General features: G+C 37.0%; 1 protein-coding gene across 12 annotated transcripts in view; it reads right to left on the bottom strand.

Moving 5' to 3' along the window:
• Positions 1–21,010, bottom strand: part of LOC136851231 (cyclin-D-binding Myb-like transcription factor 1) — a 672,051-nt gene that overhangs the window by 239,493 nt on the left and 411,548 nt on the right. For all 12 annotated transcript variants that reach the window (XM_067125176.1, XM_067125181.1, XM_067125178.1 and 9 more), the window contains exon 7: positions 11,362–11,636. In XM_067125176.1, the coding sequence (XP_066981277.1) occupies positions 11,362–11,636 (275 nt within the window). The remainder of the gene's footprint in view (positions 1–11,361; positions 11,637–21,010) is intronic.

Here is a 21,010-nt window from a genome sequence, read left to right as displayed (position 1 = left end):
AAAATGTTTAAGATGACTTTGAAATGATAATAATGCCATTTCAAATATTAATACAGTAATAACTGGATAACAGCTTAAGGTGTATTTGATGTTGGATGCTAGTTTAAGTTACATTATACATTTGGTGTCTGAATTTTCAAGGTAGGCAGTTATAAGCGTTTTTAGAGGAGGTGTTAACTATTCGCGGATTTTAGCTATTCACAGGGGGTTAGGGTATGCATCCCCTGCAAATACTGGGGGTTTACTGTACTTTACTCAAACATTCGGGGCTTAAGATAAAATTTTCTTGATCTCCAGAGTTGTGACTGTAACTAAGATTTGTTGTTTTTATCTGAGACTGTTGTAAGTAGCAACAAGTCTAAGGTCAAGTTTTTAATCCCACGGTTTGATGCCCCTGACTTTATTTACCATCGTAACATCCCACACACACAAGGAATGGCTGTATACTCTTAAGTCCGGATGACCTATATATATAGTCAGAAAAATTTGGAGTGCAGTTGCCATGAAGTTCGTTGTTTTAAAATTTTCAGTAAGTCCTAAAATGTTTATGCATTTGCTGTTTACCATAATCCAAATATTGACAATTCTATATATGACTGTCTTTTGGGGAGGATTAGTATGGTTCAGTCACAGGATTCAAAAGCTTCATTTGTTATTTGTGGAGACTGTAACCCAAAGCACAGTGGGTGGCTAAACTCAAATTCCACAGATCAACATGGCCAGTCTGCTCTTGAGTTCTGTGTATCCTCCAATTTTGCCCAGCTAATTGAGGAACCCACGAAAATTTCTGGTAATGGATTAGACCTCATATTCACAGATGCTCCAGCTGTTGTGAAGTCCAAGGTCTGTGAATATATAGGCACTTTTGATCATTGCGCCATTGAGATGGAAATATCTGTCAATCACTATATTCCTAACTCCACTATTGGAAAAATGGTCTGGTTGAAACCAGAGGCTGTTGATTGCATTATTGAAGCTTATCAGGCACTTAATATTTCAGATGCTATATTAGATCCTGATCCCAAGAAGTTAAATGAAATGCTGATGGCTATTTAAATTAGATGTGTCCCTAGAAGGGTCATCAAATTTCGGAAAAATGACCAGCCACGGTTTGATGATACATGTAGACAAGCCTACCATGACAGACCAAATTCAATGCATGGAGTTGAAATCATTCAAATAAAAATTACACCATTTTTGTTGAGTCTCCCCATGCTGTGAATAGAACTTACCATACAGCAGAGAGAAATTATAATAATTCCTTGAAGGGGAAACTTTAAGGAATTACTCAGCCTCATCTGCGGTGGACCAAACTGGCATCATCTGTCTTTGGGTCATGCTTGTTTTCCATTCCACCATTACTAACAGATGATGGTAGATTGGTTACTGGCCTTAGGGAAAAGGCTGAATTGTTTCATCAAGCTTCTGAAGCTAAGCAATCAGCTGAGGATGCCCCTCTCCCTGATACTTGTCATCCTGAACCTCTTCCTACAAAATTTGCATTTCGCTCCAGAGATGTTAAGGAAATTCTGGATAACCTTGATAGCTGGGGTGGAGAAGACCCTGATGGTTTCTTCCCTTTGTTTTTTAAAAAAAGTTTCTAGCATGTTGTCTCCAAAGTTTAGTATATTCTATAGATCTTTATGTCGACATAGTATCTTTGCGGATGAACTCAAGCTTAGTAATCCAGTTCCTGTTCCAAAGAGTGGCATATCTGCAGACTCCATTAACTGCAGGCCAATCTCTATTCTCCGTGGGCTCTGCAAAGTTGCTGAAAAACTTATTTTTAAGCCACTATATAAACATGTTGAGTCTAAAGGACTGTTAGCTGATAGTCAATATGCATACAGGAAGCAGCTAGGTACCTGCGGTGCTCTTTTAGACTTGACATGCCATTTGCAAGGGAACCTTGGTACGGGTTTTGAGTGTAGATTAATTCAGATAGATTTTAGTTCTGCTTTTGATTTAGTTAATCACAAGGCACTTATTTATAAACTGCAGAATCTTTGAGTGGGTGGACATGTTTTAGGATTACTTCAAGATTTCCTTACAGGTAGGCAGCAGTGAGTTGCCATGGATGGGATCTTTAGTGAACCAAGACCTATTGTATTTGGAGTTCCACAGGGCAGTGTTCTTGGTTCACTGTTATTTTAGTGTATACAGGCGACATGGTTGTTGGTCTGGAAAACAAGATTGCTCAATATGCTGATGATGCAACACTTGTGGGTGTACTAAAGTCTTCACTCTTCAGAAACGAAGCTGCCCTTAGCCTTAATTGGGACATGGACCGGATCAGGGAATGGTGCAGTCGGTGGGGTATGAGGCTGAACTCCAGTAAAACAAAAACAATATTGATTAGCAGATCTAGTACAGATTTCCCACCCCATCCTCCCCTTCAGTTGGATGGATCTTTGCTGAACGAATCTGAAGCTTTAACTATTCTAGGTGTAACCTTTGACTCACATCTAACTTTTGAGAAACATCTAATAAAAGTTTCAGCAAATTCTGCAGGAAAGTTTGGTATTGTTCGTAAGGCCTCATATATTTATAACAGTGACAAAATCAATGCAACCTGTTTAGGTCATTTGTGATCCCTTTACTAGAGTACTGTTCTCAGTGTGGATGTCTGCTTCTGCCAGAGATTTATCTCTTTCAGATAGAGTGGTTCGTGGTGGTAGGTTTCTGTTTCCTAACAGTAGTAGTCATGACTTGGACCATCGATGGATGGTCTCGTTTGTCACTTTTTCATAAATTGTATTTCAACAGAGATCTTTCACATTCACAATCGATCCCTGATCCCCTTTATCTGCTGAGAGCAACCAGAGTGCTGAACAGCAGCACCAATATGCAGTAAATGTGCCTTGCTGTTAAACTTATCAGTTCCAGAGGTCCTTTATTCATCACACCATTCAACCGTGGAACAGCCTCCCAGAGGAAGTCGTGCAATTGGAACTTCAGAAGTTCAAGCAAAGGTGCAATACATTACTAGCCTAATATTATTCTCCTTACATTTTAATACATTTTTATCTATTTGTTAATTTATTATTTTATATTTTCTTTTATAATAAGTGGGGTCTCTTCTTTCTCTATTTCCTTTTACCTAGTCTTACTTCTTCCTAATGAACACCACATACTTTGGAATTTTGAAATTCAAGGCAATGGCCCCTGTGAGCTTTTTCCATATGAATAGGTTTCATCTTCTGAATAATAATAATAATAATAATAATAACTGAACAGTGAACAGAAAAGTACATAGCATTCTTAGACATATGTGTATGTTCAGTCTCTTGACATCACAAAATATCTTGATAGTTCAAACTTCAAATATACCTTAAACTATCATCCTACACCAAATATGCCTTAAACTATCATCCTAAAAACACTTTAATATCATTTCAAGTCATCTTACTACATTACACTTAAAAAGATATGGCTTACACTACATGTGAAAACTAACCAAGTTCCCCTATATTCAAGCACAGCCATTTTCTCTCATACAGTATTTAAGCCAACCCATTTTTTTTTACAGTAGATAGGGGAAACATTGGGAATCCACATGCAGAGTTAAGTACTGTACCTAAATATTTAGATATGGATTGAAAGAAATACCAAATTATAAATGCAATCAAGAGCGATAAAATATTCTCTTGTGTACTATTGTGTGTTAATCATACTTAGAATCAACTAAACTTAAAAACGATACTGTACAGTAAATCAAGCAAAGCAAAAAAAAAAAAAAAAAATTGTAACGTACATACAGTATGTATGCATGCACTCATTCAATGGCATCATGAACTTCCTGGAGTTTTTAGTTTCGTATTCTTATGTTTATGATACAGTAATTCATATTTCATTCAAGGATACGTACAATACTGAAGAGAGAGAGAGAGAGAGAGAGAGAGAGAGAGAGAGAGAGAGAGAGAGAGAGAGAGAAACTGAGGTATATTTACATCGGTACAACGAATCAGGAAACAGCTGTTTTGTGATTTTGAGGGATTTTACTTCAGCATTAAGTATGTTAGTTTACCTTTGTATACCCATTTTACTTTTATGTACAAAATTTAAAAAATAATTCCATTAATACATTTGTTTCTTTTAGCAATTAAAAAAAAATAATTTTTCTAATTCTTTCAGCAGTAGGCTCAATCAGTTGCTTCTGAGAACGTAAACATTACAAATGGCTGGACGATCGTTTTTTACACATATTACAATGATAATAGATTAATATAACAGTACAGTATTAAAGGATTGTGTAAGTGAAATAATGTTTTATTGATATTTTGCTGTGTTTATACTAATAATAATATTTGAAAATTAGTAAATAATTTTTTTATTATAAAAAATGTAGTCACAAAAATAACATGAAAATAATTAGCAATTATTTTAGATATGCTCTACTATCATCCTAAAACACTTGAATATCATTTCAAAGTCATCTTACTACAATACCCTTAAAAATATATGGCTTACAGCTACGTGTGAAAACTAATCAAGCTCCCCCTGTATTCAAGCACATACATTTTCTCTCATACAGTATTCAATCATCCCATTTTCTTTTTACAGTAAATAGGGGAAACATTGGGAATTTGCATGCAGAGTTGAGTACTGTACCTAAATATTTAAAAGTATTGAAAAAACTTACATTTTCTTGAGTTTTTGCTGTGTTTACTTTAATATTAATATTTGAAAACTAGTAAATAATTTTATCATAAAAAATGTATCTAGTCACAAAAATAACATGAAAATGCAATAATTAGCAAACACTGCTCTAAGAAAAAATCCTTGAATTAGTGAATTTCCTGTGATTTATTTGGATTTACATTCCACATAAAAATCCACAACTAACTGAAGCTGTGAATGCTGAACTGCAATACAGCGGGGGTCTATTGTACCTGTATGTCACTTGTGCTGCCACCACATGGTCTCACAACAGGTGGGCAACAAATCACTTATATCTACTATGCGGCCCACAAGCCATATTAAAATTGGCCAGAGACCTCTAATGAAGTCAGTTATTTATCAGCATCCCAAATGCAGGTTTCTTTACACTAGTGACCTTGGAGCAATCCGGGAGATCAGCACGGTTCTCATGACTCACCCTAGAGACTAACAGACTAAATATGGCCATGCTCAGCTAACAAAGAAGGCACTAACTGGCAAAGTAAGAGTCTCAGCTTTGGCTTTGTTCACTCCTGACAGCACAGTTTTATCCTCTACTGCTATAATAAGCCACTTACAGACAAAATACAGCTTCTCAGTACTCCCAGCATGGTTTTCATGTCAAGCTGAGCCATTTACTTACAAACTATGACCATGCCTACTAATATGAAAAGTCCCTAATGGACTACATACTGCAACTTACCTGTGACTTTACTTTACTCTCTTAAGTTTTCGATCATCTCAGTAGCCTGGTGAACCCAACACGGTTCTTGCTCTGAGCCTCTAGTGACTAATGGACTAACTACAGATATGCTTACCTCTACAAGAGAACCAGGTAAGGAAACCTCGCTAAAATGTACGACAAACAGTATGCAAACATGAACGCTATAAACCTCCAACTAGCTCCCTTCTTGATGCCCACGATGAGAGGACTAAATACAATAACCTATTCAAGTGTTTGATATCTGAGTTTTCCAAGCCACAACCAGCCTGCACACATCGAACCCTCGACCTACTCAATGCACCAATGGGGGACACATCAGCAAGGGTATTCTGGGATGAACCTGAGTCCCTCCTGTTGCTGCTGGACCTCAGCATCAATGAAAAACTCAGGAACGTATACCAAGCAAGGGAAATGTGGGTCAACCAACTGCCAACCAGCATCCAGACTATCCTATCCAGCATTAAAGGAACACCAACAGCAGACCTCCTGGAGAGGCAGGGGGGAAGTTGTGGGATGCTTCCAAGACCTTGCAAAACACCATCCACACCATCTATGAAGCCACAGAACACCAAGAACAAGATAATGACAGTGACCCAAGCTGCCAATGTGCAAAACTATCCTTTCAACCAGAAAAAAGGGCACTCTATCTTTTTCAGATAACACACATTTGGCATAGTGATGAGGAATTGTGGCCCTGGGATGAAATTGAAGAAAAAATGAGCAGGGCAGCTACCTGAGATAATTATGGTGACCTTGCATACGTCAGCTCAACCAGATTCTATGCCAACAACAAACAAAGCCTCCAGCAGGAAGTTCCTAGTGGACACAGCACCTTCAAATCCACTTTCTCAGCAACACCAGCAGACAGCTGGAGGCCCCCAAATGCCGATCTACAATTTATGGCTGACAACAGCAGCCTCCACCTCATGAAGAAAAAATTCATTCTTGCCAAAGTCTAAATGTCCCTGCTTGGTACTGACTTCCTCAGACACAATGCTTTGCATAGGTATTGCCCATAGCTGCCTCTCGGACCTTGCCTCCTTCTAGATGGAACCACTCACCAACAGTCAACCAACCATCCCTCTCTTTGATAGGCTCATGAACCTACTCACCCTCTTACAAGACTTTCCAAATGTCTTCATGCCAGAGCTCAAACAACCTCCTGGCATGCCAGCAAAGAATGGCATTCACCACCATATACAAATAATAGGACTCCCAGTCCACTCCAAATTCCATCCCCTGCCCCTAGAGAAGCTGTCCACCACAAAAAAGGCCTTCAAAAAATGGAACTGATGGTCCTTTGCCAGAAGATCTCCAGTCCATGGGCCTCCCCACTCCACACATTAAGTAACCTAGTGGCTCTTGGCAGCCCTGCAGGTGCCCCAGTCTATGTCCCGGCCTACAAACTGAGCCCAACCACCATCTACTACCCAAAATGGCAGACATCACCTACAGTGTGCATGGCGCATGAATTTTCTCAAAGTTCAACCTCATGAAAGGCTACTTTCAGTTCCACATTTAACTACTACATTGAAAATTTGATTATTTCCTCTTCTTTTGTATTATGATTAATAAAAGTGGAAAGCCTCAAGTTTCACCCTGCATCTCAGAAGGATGAATTCTTCAGTAATGAACATTACTGGTTGTCATTAACATAACGAAAGGTTTCTTATTCATTCAAGCACAAAATTCCTTGGCTTCTACACTTAAGGCCAGTGTCTGTAGCTCTGAAATACCAAACTGTGGAGGGGCAATCCTTTAACCAACTCTGTGCTATCCTACAAGCCCACTACATGATGACAAGTTGTTTTTACAACGAATTTTCACAACAAACTACAGATAAAAACCACTTACACTATGTTGCAAAAACAAGGGAATAAGGTACCATTTCTTTTTTATTTGGAGGAGTGCTATTTTTCACTGACCATAACCTAGCCCTGGCTGCCTCTGTTTTATTGGGTATCACTATGTACTAAATCTATTAATTATATACCAAGCCACATTTGCAACATGCATTTGAAGGCTGCTGAAATCTGATCTTTACCAAAAAAATAATACCTGTAATTCCTTCTCTATACTGATGGTGCTTATATTGGGACTATATTAGTTGTATGTATCAAAGGGTAGTTTTCTGGAACCTTTACTGTTTACCGGATTTGAACATAAGATTCTACAAAGTACAAATGATGTTATTCTTGTTGTTGAATACTCCCATATAATGAAAATGATATGGTTGTGCATGAAAAAATTGTGTAAGTCAATGGAATATGAAGCTAAACTCTGCTACTGCAAAGACTTCACTGACTAGCCAATCTCATATCATGCATTTACTGTCATTTATTATTATTATTATCATTATTATTATTATTATTATTATTATTATTATTATTATTATTATTATTATTATTATATTATTATTATTTTATTATTATTATTATTATTATTATATTATTTTTATTATTATTATTATTATTATTATTATTTATTATTATTATTATTATTATTATTATTATTATTTAGAGGATGAACCCTATTCAATGGAAAAGCCCACAAAGGCCACTGACTTGAAATTCAAGCTTCCAAAGAATATGGTATTCATTAGAAAGAAGTAAGAGAAGGTAAAGGGAGATGCAAAAAGAGGAGATCTCAGTTTTTAAATAAGAAAAAAATATATTGATAAATTAATAAACACGTAAATATGTGAGTAAATTATTCAAATGCCAGGGGAATCTATTGGGATAGTAATGCATTGCATCTTCAATTAAACTTTTTGTAGTTCCAATTGCACGGCTTCTTCAGGGAGACTGGTCCACAGTCCAATGGTGTGAGGGAATAAAGGATCTCAGGAACAGAGAAGTTTGACAACAAGGCATATTTACTGCATATTGGTGCTGCTGTTCAGCAAATCTGGTTGCTCTCGGCAGGGAAAGGGGTCTGGGATTAATTGTGCATGAAAGATCTCTGTTAAAACACAACTTATGAAAAACTGACAAACAAGAGACCATCCATTGATGGTCCAAGTTGTAAATGCTAATATTAGGAAACAGAAGCCTACCACCACAAACCACTTTATCTAAATGGGAAAAATCTCTGGCAGAAGCAGACATCCATACTGGAGAACAGTATTCTAGTAAAGGAAGGACAAATGACCCAAAACAGGTTCCACTGATTTTATCACTGTTATAAATATATGAGGCCTTATATACAAAATCTAACTTACGTGCAGCATTTGCTGATACTTTCATCAGATGTTTCTCAATTGTAAGATGTGAGTCAAAAGTTACACCGTATATAGTTAAAGCTTCAGACTCATTCAGCAGAGTCCCATCCACCTAAAGGGGAGGATGGGGTGGAAAATCTGTACGACATCTGCTAATCAACAGCATTTTCAATTTATTGGAGTTCAGCCTCACACCCCACTATCTACACCACTCACTAATCTACTCCATGTCCAGATTGAGACTAAGGGCAGCTTCATTTCTCGTAAGTGGAAACTACTACATCTGTAAGTGTTGCATCATTGGCATACTGAACAATCTTGTTTTCCAGGCCAACAACCATATCACTTATATACAGTACACTAAAAATAACAGTGAACCAAGAACACTACCTTGTGGAACTCCAGACACAAATGGTCTGGGTTTGCTACAGATCCAATTAACAGCAACTCATTCCTGCTTACCTGTAAGGAAATCCTGAAGTAAACATAAAACATATTCACCTACTCCAAGGTTCTGAAATTTATAAATATGTACCTTGTGATTTACTAAACTGAAAGCTGGACTAAAATCTATCTGAATTACTCTACACTCAAAACCTTATCAAGGTTCTCTTGCAAATGGCAAGTCAAATCTAAAAGAGCATATTTACTATCAGCTAACAATCTATTAGATTCCACATACTTATTTAGTGGCTTAAAAATCAGTTTTTCTGCGATTTTGGAGAGCACAGGGAGAACAGAAACTGGCCTGTAGTTACGACAGTTTGCATATATGCCATTCTTTGGAATAGGCACCGTATTGCTAAACTTGCACTCATCTGCAAAGATAGCCTACTATGTTGGCATAAAAATCTACAGACAACACACTAGAAACTTTTTTTTTTTTTTTAAGGTTTCTACCATCATCTGTTAGAAGTGGAGGAATGGAAGATGAGCCTAACCCAAAGATAGATGATGCCAGTTTGGCCCACCACAGACGAAGCTCAGTAATTCTTTCAAATTTCCTCTTTAAGGAATAATTGTAGCTTCTCTCAGCTATATGATAAATTCTATTTGCAGCACGGCAAGACTCAAGAAAAATGGTGCAATTTTCATGTGAACAATTTTGTCTCCATGTGTTGAATTTGGTCTGTTTATCATGGTAAGCTCTCCTAAGTGTATCATCACACCATGGGTGGTCATTTTCCCTGAATTTGATGACCTTTCTACTTATATACCTTACTAAAATAGCCATCAGCATTTCATTTACCTTATTTTGGGATTCGAATCTGATACAGCATCTGAAATAATAAGTGCCTGACATGCTTCAATAATGCTATCCTAATTGGCTCTAGATTTCAGCCAAACCATTTTTCCAATGGTGTCATTAGGAACATACTGATTGACAGATATGTCCATCTCAATAGTGCAATGATTGGAAGCGCCTATATACTCATGGACATTGGACTTCACAATAGCTGGAACATCTGTGAGTACGAGGTCTAATCTGTTACCAGAAATATGTGTGGGTTCCTCAATTAACAGAGCAAATCGGAGGATACACAGGAATCACGAGCAGATCAACCATGTTGATCTGTGGAATTTGAATTAAGCCACTTGCTGTGCTTTGCATTGCAGTCTCCACAAATAACGAATGAAGCTTTTGACTCCTGGGACTGAGCCATAATAATCCTCACCAAAAGACTGCCATATATAAATTAGAATCATCGATATTTGGATTTTGGTAAACACCAAATACAGAAATATTGTAGAACTTACTGAAAATCTTAAAACAAAGAACTTCATGGCGACTAAACTCTCAGTTTTTCTGGCGATAAATAAGTCATGCAGACTTAGTTCATAAAGCCATACTCTGCATGTGGGATGTTATGACAATGAATAAAATCAGGGCCATCAAACCTTTGGGTTAAAAACTCAATCTCTGACTTGTTACTACTTACAGGTGTCTCAGATAAAAACATCAAATTGCGGTTATGGGCACAACTCTGGAGATCAAGAAAATTTGACCTTAAGCCCCGAATATTTGAGTAAAGTACTCTGCAATTTTTCTTACAGTAATGAGTAGCAAGTCCAGGGTTCAGCTCAATGTCTCCCGAAAGAATTAAAATTAACAACATAAAATAGACTCATAACAACAGCAACATAATAAAAATCAACAGAACAATAAACAATAATAATACAAGTGGTAATATTGTATTTAATGTTTGCATATTTGACAATATACAATGTTACTCTCCTATTTCTACAGAGAGGTTTGTATTAATACCATAAGTTTCAGCTTTTTAACAGTATTGATGTATTATCAAATACTTCCCCGGATCCCAATACCAGCAATTTTTTATTTTTTACTCAATTGCCAAAGGTAATGGTTTCCCACTTTTATACGCCAGCTATTGTGAGCAATACAATTGCTGGAAGTCAGTGGGTTGAATTTTCTCATTTTCCACTTCTGAGCAGTCTGCAGAAGCTTACTTGCCAAGCTGATACTTTTAGTTTCTTCCATTCAAAAGGTATATACAGTACATTAAGAATGACAATAAACAGCATTACATTAACGTTTGGGCATTTCCTTTCGTGGAAGATTCCTTGACAAGCAATGGTCTTTGCAGCTCATTTGATATGATGCCATACACTTTAGCTAATAATAATCAGTCAATACCATCATCATAATGATAATTATTATAATCCCAGGAAATGTCTGTATTCACATATCAATATACTACTTAACATGCAAAAAACAAGTAATAATAGCAAGTACCGAATTACTCTTCTGTAGATTGAAAAAAGTGGCCTATTAAGGCCTTTTGCAATGATCCTGTAAAATCCGCTTCTCTCTTCTTTAGTCATCTTGAAAATGACAGAGCCAGGATCAGAGAGATTTCGATCACTGCAATACTCCATGATATTCTTTTGGAGAAGCTCTGTCTCTTCCTTTGACCACATTCCCTGCCGCCATGCATGACCACGCCATCTAAACATCTCTTTGTCTTCACGAGAAGTGAACCAATTTTGGTTTACATTTGCATTTCCATTCTGAAAAATAAGAAAGACTTTTAAAAAGGCAAGCAAACCTTCATATAGGAAAATGGCGAAACCTACAAAAAATGTACTCGATGTTAGCATGTCTGCCTTATGTTTCAAATCAGTGGCTTAGAAATACATACAAATATAAAATTATGATATATTAATTCCCGTGTGTATTATGATGCTATTTTTGGAACCACATTGTTCTGCCACAAAGCATTAACGACAGCCAACACAAAGTTAAATGTTGAAGAAGCCAATTAAAAAATGACACTAAAAATTTTCTACATGGAAAATAAACTGTTTAATCATGAAATATTACAAATGTGCAACTTTAAACTACAGATACTAATCTGAGAAAGCATAACTGTTAAAAACAGACTTTAATTTCCGAAGGATGCATACTTCTTCAGCAAAATAATAAGAAACCTCTTTTACAAATTACATCCTTCAAGGCTAATTACTACTTATTCCTGGTACAGAGGTAAGACAGGTTCTCATATCACCAAGCCTAGATGCTTTAGCGATAAATGCTTCAACAAAATACTGCATAAGTGTTGCAGAATGCCTGAAACTTTATACTCATTATGCAGTTATCCCTACTTCATGGACGCAGCTCATATGGAAGGAGTTTTCTCTGTCTATACACATTTACAGGGTGTTTCGAGATTAGAGCCACCCCGCCCTACAGCATAAACTAAAATTGATATGGACAAAAACAAAAGTAATTCAGAACAGGTATTTATTCAAGTTTCTCTCTGAGTATTTAATATTTTGTGTGGCCTCCATCTGCCTGTATCACAGCCTGCATTCTTGAGGGGTATGATTTCAGCAAATCGCAAAAAAGCTAAGACTCAAACTCCATTTCCCTTAGCACTTCGGTCACTTCTCTTCGCAGGTCGTCGAGGCTTGGTATACCATCATAGTTAACTGTGCGTGCTTCAACACGATCCTTTAAGATACTACCAATGTTTTCACACACATTAAGGTCAGGGGAACTACCTGGAAATTCACTTGATGAGAAGAAATCGATACCACTGTTTTGAAGCAGCTCCTGTGTCTGGAGAGCCTTGAAACATGGTGCCTTATCGTGCAAAAATGTGACTTCTTCAACAGATAACACATTTTCAGAATCTTTGAGGAAAGGAAATACTCCACCAGTAAGCACAGTTTCTCTGAAGTATTCGCCATTCCATGACTGTCCTTTTTCTTTGATGATCCACATTAACCATTTGACTGTGAAACAGAAAAATTCCCAAACATTCAGGAAATTTCACAACTTGGCGATAGCGCACGTCATCGCTGATATCATCCAACTTTGCAGCCCAAATAATGTCATTTTTATGATTTGGCTTCCTGACTGTGTAAATGAAGAATTCATCTGATGTGGCAACATGGAGAAAGTCAGCTTCATCCCAATCTTTAAGAAATGAACCACAAAACCATGCATGGTCTTCTCTCTGTTGCTGAGTGATGTTGGGCTTGCTGATAACATGAAATGGCTTGATACCAGATTTTTTCAACTCACGATACACAGCACTATAACTTCTCTTCTTTCCCCTTTTTGTTTCTAGTTCAAGCGCCAATTTACGTAAAGACTTTCTTGGTCTACCCACTGCCTCAATTATGATGTCTTTTGACTCCTGAGAAAGGACTTCAGGCCTTCCAAGATTCTCACTCTTTTCGTGATGACAGTCATATGGATTTTTGTTCCAGTTTCTTTTAACAAAGGATTCATCTCTTTTAATGTGTTTAGCTATTGAGGAACGTGAAATGAAGGATGCACCAGCATCCCTGGCCTCTCTGAAGGTTATAGCCCGGATTCTGTCAATCCATCTGATTTCCTCCGAGTTGTTAGCCATGGCTGTATCTAACTCTGTCGCTCAGTCTGAAAATACAAGAAATGTAAAATGAAAAACAGCTTAATAGAAACTTAAAATAATGTACTTGGAGATAGGCTATAGCAGAAAACTTCATAACTTTCCATTTGTTCTGTGAAGGGGGGGCTCTAATTTCGAAACACCTGGTACGTGTTATGAACATATGTATGTACAGTCATACCCCGAGCATACGCGAGGTTAAGTTCCAAAATCCATTGCGCAAGGTGAATTTTCGCATAAGTTTGGCAAGGTCTCTAAAAATGCTAATAAATACTTTTTCTAAAGTTTAAACACTAAATATGACCCTAATCATGCTCCCAAATTATTAAGCTAACTTTTAAATGAAATTAAAGTTACTGTAATTTCATTTAAAAGTTAGCTTAATACATTACCCTTAAAAGAAGAAACAAATGGTTGACATAAAAATAGAGTTGGAAGAGAATTTCTGTCTCTCCCCTTCCGACTGATGTATTTTTAGAAGTTTTCTCAACCTCTTTTTAATAACTTCTTTATTCTATGTCTCTTTCTCTTTGTTCTGAAATGCTTTTTCATGAACAAACAACATTTTTTTATTTGGTGACTGATACAACTCTTATTTATTATGTCTCTATGTTTTAGAAAGTATTTGCCACACTAGCGCAATTACACTTCATGGACGATACAGGCAAAATTAGATCAATTTAAACTATCTACTGTACAAGTAAAGACACACAGAGAAATAATAAGTTGTAAAAATGTGTGCGCGCTAACTGTGAACCAGAGAGAGAGAGAGAGAGAGAGAGAGAGAGAGAGAGAGAGAGAGAGAGAATGTGGGTTGTTCTTACTTAAGAGTGAAATTATTTATCAATTCTTACGGAGACAGAGAGAATAACACACGAGAGAGAGAGAGAGAATAGAGAGAGAGAGAGAGAGAGAGAGAGAGAGAGAGAGAGAGAGAGAGAGAGAGAGTAGGAAACCTTTGACCCACTAATCAGCAACACTCCCTTCTTGTCATGTTCAAGTGACAAGTCTGACAGCTTTGCCTTCGAGCTTCGAACTTCGACAAAAGATGAGGGAAAGATTTTTGTTTGTTTAATATACGTATCACATATGAATTTTGTAATTACAGTTATATTATTATTATTATTATAATTATTTAATATCTGAAAATTAGTACTTATTATTAGGTAAAAAATTTATTTATACAAAACAAATAAACATACATGTACCATAAAAATTCTCTCATCTCAGTAAGAGAGAGAGAGAGAGAGAGAGAGAGAGAGAGAGAGAGAGAGAGAGAGAGAGAGAGAGAGAGAGAGAGAGAGAGAAATTATTGCTTTTATTATTCAATGTTACTTAATTTACACATAAAATCTTGAAAACTTATAAATTACATAAAAAATTAAACAAACACTTTTGCAGGGTTTCTCAGTATTCATAAAAATGTGCGTGTCTGTGAAAAACTCGTGTATGACAATTAGTTAGCTTCCAATGAAAAGTTTGCATGTCTGTGAATTCATTAAACTTCACGCAAGTGCAACTCAAATCATATATATATTATATATATATATATATATATATATATATATATATATATATGTGTATATATATATATATATATATATATATATATATATATATATATATATATATATATATATATAATAACCCAGATGTCTTGCACACTGCGCCTCCCTCACCCCAACCTAATTTACCTTTTTGTTTATTGAGAACCGCATGGCTGATAGTATTATCAACATTCCGATCTGTCCCTTTTTTCACCTGGAACAGATATTGAGACGACACAGATAACAGGGGCCAGGAGGATATTTTATGCCACTCCCTTAAGAGGATTAGCCCAACTAATCTTTTTAAATGGACTTTCTAAAGGCAAATTAAGCTGCCTGAATTCTCTTACCTCTGCAGGAAACCCACCAGGGCAATGGAATCGCTGCCCACCTGGCCAGTGACTCATGCTTGCACACGGCCCCTACCCCTGGCCGCGTGCCTTAAAAGGAAGAGAAGCAGTTAAGGAGAGTTAGTTAGTTGTGGAGCAGAAAACATGCAGTAAGAGTCCTCGAGAGACAGTCATCCACGCGGGCGAGCAGTAACTTTGCTGAGAGATCACCCTTCATCCCTGTCCGACTCCAGACTCCAGTTATCCTCGAGGGCACCACCATACGTGTGATCTTCCCTCGTCCTTCTTTGCCAGACCCGCTTCCTCTAAGGTAACGTGGGAGTAAAGGCTTCTTGGTCACGAAAGTTTGCCCTTTAGAAAGCTTGGAGTACCAGCATTTCACTTCTGTCCTTGTGCCAGTTTATCCAGTGCCATTCCCAATATCCTGAGTTTGAGTGTAAAGTGGTCATTCATTCCTTGAGTCTTTGGCACCCTCAGTGCAAACTCGAGACTTATTCTGTGTTAAATTGTTCCTTTACTGGCGTGTAATGTGTAAATCTCTCTTGCAGAGGGACCCATCGCAGTGGACTCATCTCGGACTTGCCTTGCCTTTAATCAAGACTCCAATAAGAGGATCTTCAGGCGTTGCAAGCCCTTTATCAATTTACTTATCCATTTTCCCTTCAAATGCTTGCTTTTGTAAATATAATTCTTTAATTTAGGCCACGTTTCATGACATTTCCTTATGAAGTTGAGCCTTCAAAATGCCCCTTCTCCTAATTTTTTACGATTTCTCTTTCACGCAAGTCAGAACTCCAAGCTCAATTAAATAAAGTTTCTGTTGACTAAACCTATAAATACGTAAATAATATATATATATAGGATCTTCCTTTGTTGTTGTTGGTTGGTGTTTCGTTTACAAGCCGGCCTTCGATATCAATTTAAAACCAAGGTTTAACCATTTTTGATAAAGATCTTTCCCTTCAAATAATCTGGCTTGCTTGCTTTTGTAAATATAATTGGGCGCACTTAATTTAATTTAAAAGCCCGAGGTCTCGACACACGCATGGCTGAAGATATTTTGTGAAGACGTCCTCAACACCTATGATGCCCTTGCATCCTAACCACGTGGCCCTTCCCAAATATACTTCCCCCCTTCAACTTTCTCGAGCCCAATTTTTGCTTGGAGTTTCGAGTCCCCATCTCTTTACGAAGCCCTTGCATCTCACCACGTGGAAGAAACTCTCCTCGAAATCGAAAGTCATCCACGGACCGCCTTCTACACGCCCTCAAAAATTAAAAAGTGCCCTGGAAGAGCCCCATTTCTCTCGTTGCCAGAAATCTCCCTGTAAATGTCCGTATCGGGCAGTACTAATTCTTTATTACTTTTGGCACCCTCAGTGCAGCTTCGAATTCATTATTCTTTTGTCTATTTTCATTACTGGCGTATAATGTATATATATTTCAGAGGGATATATATAATCCCCAGTTTCATAATATAGGGAATCTCCTTCAGGATAGTAATCTATTGAGTTCCTCTTTCCCGTACTGATATACATTTATGTAAATACACTATTTAAATTTGCCCATATCAGTAACAAGAGCCCTAAGCTCATATAAATTCTCCTTTGTTTTCCTCTTTTTTACGTTTTCCCTTACCCATCAGAATCACAAGGCTAAATTACAGAGGTAAATTGTTGCTATATATCAAAACCACGGAAAAACGTCATGTTATATATATTATTATATATTCAGTTATACATCATGTTCCATATTTTGTGATTCAGTTACACACACACACACACACACACACACACACACACACACACACATATATATATATATATATATATATATATATATATATATATATATATATATATATATATATATATATATATATATATATATATATATATATATATATATATATATATATATATATATATATATATAAACTGAATCATACAAATATGGAACGTGACGTATAGATAAATAAAGACAAAATCCATGAAGGAAAGAGACACAATGAAGCACTGCAAGGCCTTTCGGCTAAGTAAAGGACAAGAAGTCAAAAGGCCTCACAGTACACCATTGTTTCTCTTCCCTTCGTGAATTTTGTCTTGTATATATATGCATATATCTGTGTGTATAAAAAATCAAGTATACCTTAGTTTAACCAGACCACTGAGCTGATTAACAGCTCTCCTAGGGCTGGCCAGAAGGATCAGACTTATTTTACGTGGCTAAGAACCAACTGGTTACCTAGCAATGGGACCTACAGTTTATTGTGGAATCCAAACCACATTATAACGAAAAATGAATTTCTGTCACCAGAAATAAATTTCTCTAATTCTTCACTGGCCGGTCAGAGAATTGAACACGGGTCCAGCAGAGTGCTAGCCGAGAACGATACCAACTAGTCCAATGAGGAACTAAATATATATATATATATATATATATATATATATATATATATATATATATATATATATATATATATATATATATATCATATATATATATATAATCAGAAAACTACAACGTCCTTTAATATCAATTCACTCTACCTCGGAAATAATATATTTTCATATATGTTACCGAAGGGGAATTTTAGTTGATAATAAGTCCACCGTCCGTGAGGTCGAACCAGCGACGGACGATGAATCAGGACTACAGTGACGCACTAACGAAATCGGCCACAAGAGAGGTATAAGTGAATAACATCTCCCATCAACTCACCCGTCGCACTACACGGTCAACATGGCTGAGGTGGGTGGATATCGTCTCCAAAACGCAAAAAACACCTGAGTTCGACGGGTGAGTTGATGGGAGATGTTATTCACTTATACCTCTCTTGTGGCCGATTTCGTTAGTGCGTCCACTGTAGTCCTGATTCCTCGTCCGTCGCTGGTTCGACCTTACGGGACGGTGGACTTATTATCAACTAAAAATTCCCCTTCGGTAACATATATGAAAATATATTATTTCCGAGGTAGAGTGAATTGGATATTAAAGGACGTTTGTAGCTTTCTGATTGTATATGAATCACGGTGATGTGATAAATAGTCATAATATGGCTACGTGCGACAAACGCACTACACGGTCAACATAGCTGAGGTGGGTGGATATCGTCTCCAAAACGCAAAAAACACCTGAGTTCGACGGGTGAGTTGATGGGAGATGTTATTCACTTATACCTCTCTTGTGGCCGATTTCGTTAGTGCGTCACTGTAGTCCTGATTCCTCGTCCGTCGCTGGTTCGACCCCACGGGACTGTGGACTTATTATCAACTAAAAATTCCCCTTCGGTAACATATATGAAAATATATTATTTCCGAGGTAGAGTGAATTGGATATTAAAGGACGTTTGTAGCTTTCTGATTGTATATGAATCACGGTGATGTGATAAATAGTCATAATATGGCTACGTCGACAAAAACGCACTACACGGTCAACATGGCTGAGGTGGGTGGATATCGTCTCCAAAACGCAAAAAACACCTGAGTTCGACGGGTGAGTTGATGGGAGATGTTATTCACTTATACCTCTCTTGTGGCCGATTTCGTTAGTGCGTCACTGTAGTCCTGATTCCTCGTCCGTCGCTGGTTCGACCCCACGGGACAGTGGACTTATTATCAACTAAAAATTCCCCTTCGGTAACATATATGAAAATATATTATTTCCGAGGTAGAGTGAATTGGATATTAAAGGACGTTTGTAGCTTTCTGATTGTATATGAATCACGGTGATGTGATAAATAGTCATAATATGGCTACGTGCGACAAACGCACTACACGGTCAACATGGCTGAGGTGGGTGGATATCGTCTCCAAAACGCAAAAAACACCTGAGTTCGACGGGTGAGTTGATGGGAGATGTTATTCACTTATACCTCTCTTGTGGCCGATTTCGTTAGTGCGTCACTGTAGTCCTGATTCCTCGTCCGTCGCTGGTTCGACCCCACGGGACGGTGGACTTATTATCAACTAAAATTCCCCTTCGGTAACATATATGAAAATATATTATTTCCGGTAGAGTGAATTGGATATTAAAGGACGTTTGTAGCTTTCTGATTGTATATGAATCACGGTGATGTGATAAATAGTCATAATATGGCTACGTCGACAAACGCACTACACGGTCAACATGGCTGAGGTGGGTGGATATCGTCTCCAAAACGCAAAAAACACCTGAGTTCGACGGGTGAGTTGATGGGAGATGTTATTCACTTATACCTCTCTTGTGGCCGATTTCGTTAGTGCGTCACTGTAGTCCTGATTCCTCGTCCGTCGCTGGTTCGACCCCACGGGACGGTGGACTTATAATCAACTAAAAATTCCCCTTCGGTAACATATATGAAAATATATTATTTCGAGGTAGAGTGAATTGGATATTAAAGGACGTTTGTAGCTTTCTGATTGTATATGAATCACAGTGATGTGATAAATAGTCATATGGCTATATATCAACATGGCTGAGGTATATCGTCTCCAAAACGCAAAAACACCTGAGTTCGACGGGTGAGTTGATGGGAGATGTTATTCATATACCTCTCTTGTGGCCGATTTCGTTATGCGTCACTGTATCCTGATTCCTCGTCCGTCGCTGGTTCATATATATATTATCAACTAAAATTTCCCCTTCGGTAAACATATATGAAAATATATTATTTCCGAGGTAGAGTGAATTGATATTAAAGGACGTTTGTAGCTTTCTGATTGTATATGAATCACGGTGATGTGATAAATAGTCATCAATATATATAACTAAATATATATATATATATATATATATATATATATATATATATATATATATATATATATATATATATATATACGATTCGGGTCCAGCAGAGTGCTATAGAACGATACCAACTAGTATGACTAAATATATATATATTATATATGTCATATAATGTCACTAAATAGTGTGTGACAATATATTCAGCCAAGACCACAGGAACAACAAAACGAGGAGTACCAAGCGCTTTCGTGCTATTTCAACATATTTTCGAGGTACAATGCTAAAAACTCCGAGAATATCTAATGAAGTAAACATAAAAGCTGGAAAAATGGAAACACAAATATCCAAGACCTGGTGAAAACCAGTACAGCAGGTACAACAGGTGATGAAAAAGAAACAGTCTTACACGTCTCTTTAACAACAAATGTGTCTAGTTTGTAAATACCCTGGCTTACATTCAGTAAGTCACTGTGATATTTAATCAAAGCAGATTCAATAACATTTCTACGAGTTATATTGTTACAATATAAAACAACTTTTGCCCCCGCCAAATGAATCATATGATTAAAATTATTAATGTGTAAAAATCCAGCATTCTACATTTGTCCCGTTCTCACATTATATCTGTGTTGTTTAATTCTTGTCTCCAGTCCCTTCCCAGATTGTCCTATATAAAACACTTGCAATTCATGCAAGAAACACTGTAAATGCAGCCCTGAGAAACTCTGGGAGAATTCTTATTAATATGTTTTTCAAGGTATTTGAAAATTTAAAAACAACATTAACATCAAAATTCTTGCAAAACCTTGGAACCCTACATAGGAGATCATTATACGGTAAAATAAGTACATTTTGATTGTTAAAAGCCATTCTGGTAT

This window comes from Macrobrachium rosenbergii, chromosome 23 (assembly GCF_040412425.1).
Source record: "Macrobrachium rosenbergii isolate ZJJX-2024 chromosome 23, ASM4041242v1, whole genome shotgun sequence".
Lineage (NCBI taxonomy): Eukaryota > Metazoa > Arthropoda > Malacostraca > Decapoda > Palaemonidae > Macrobrachium > Macrobrachium rosenbergii.
Note: the sequence above shows the minus strand (reverse complement) of the source record. Positions and strands in the feature narration are given on the sequence as shown.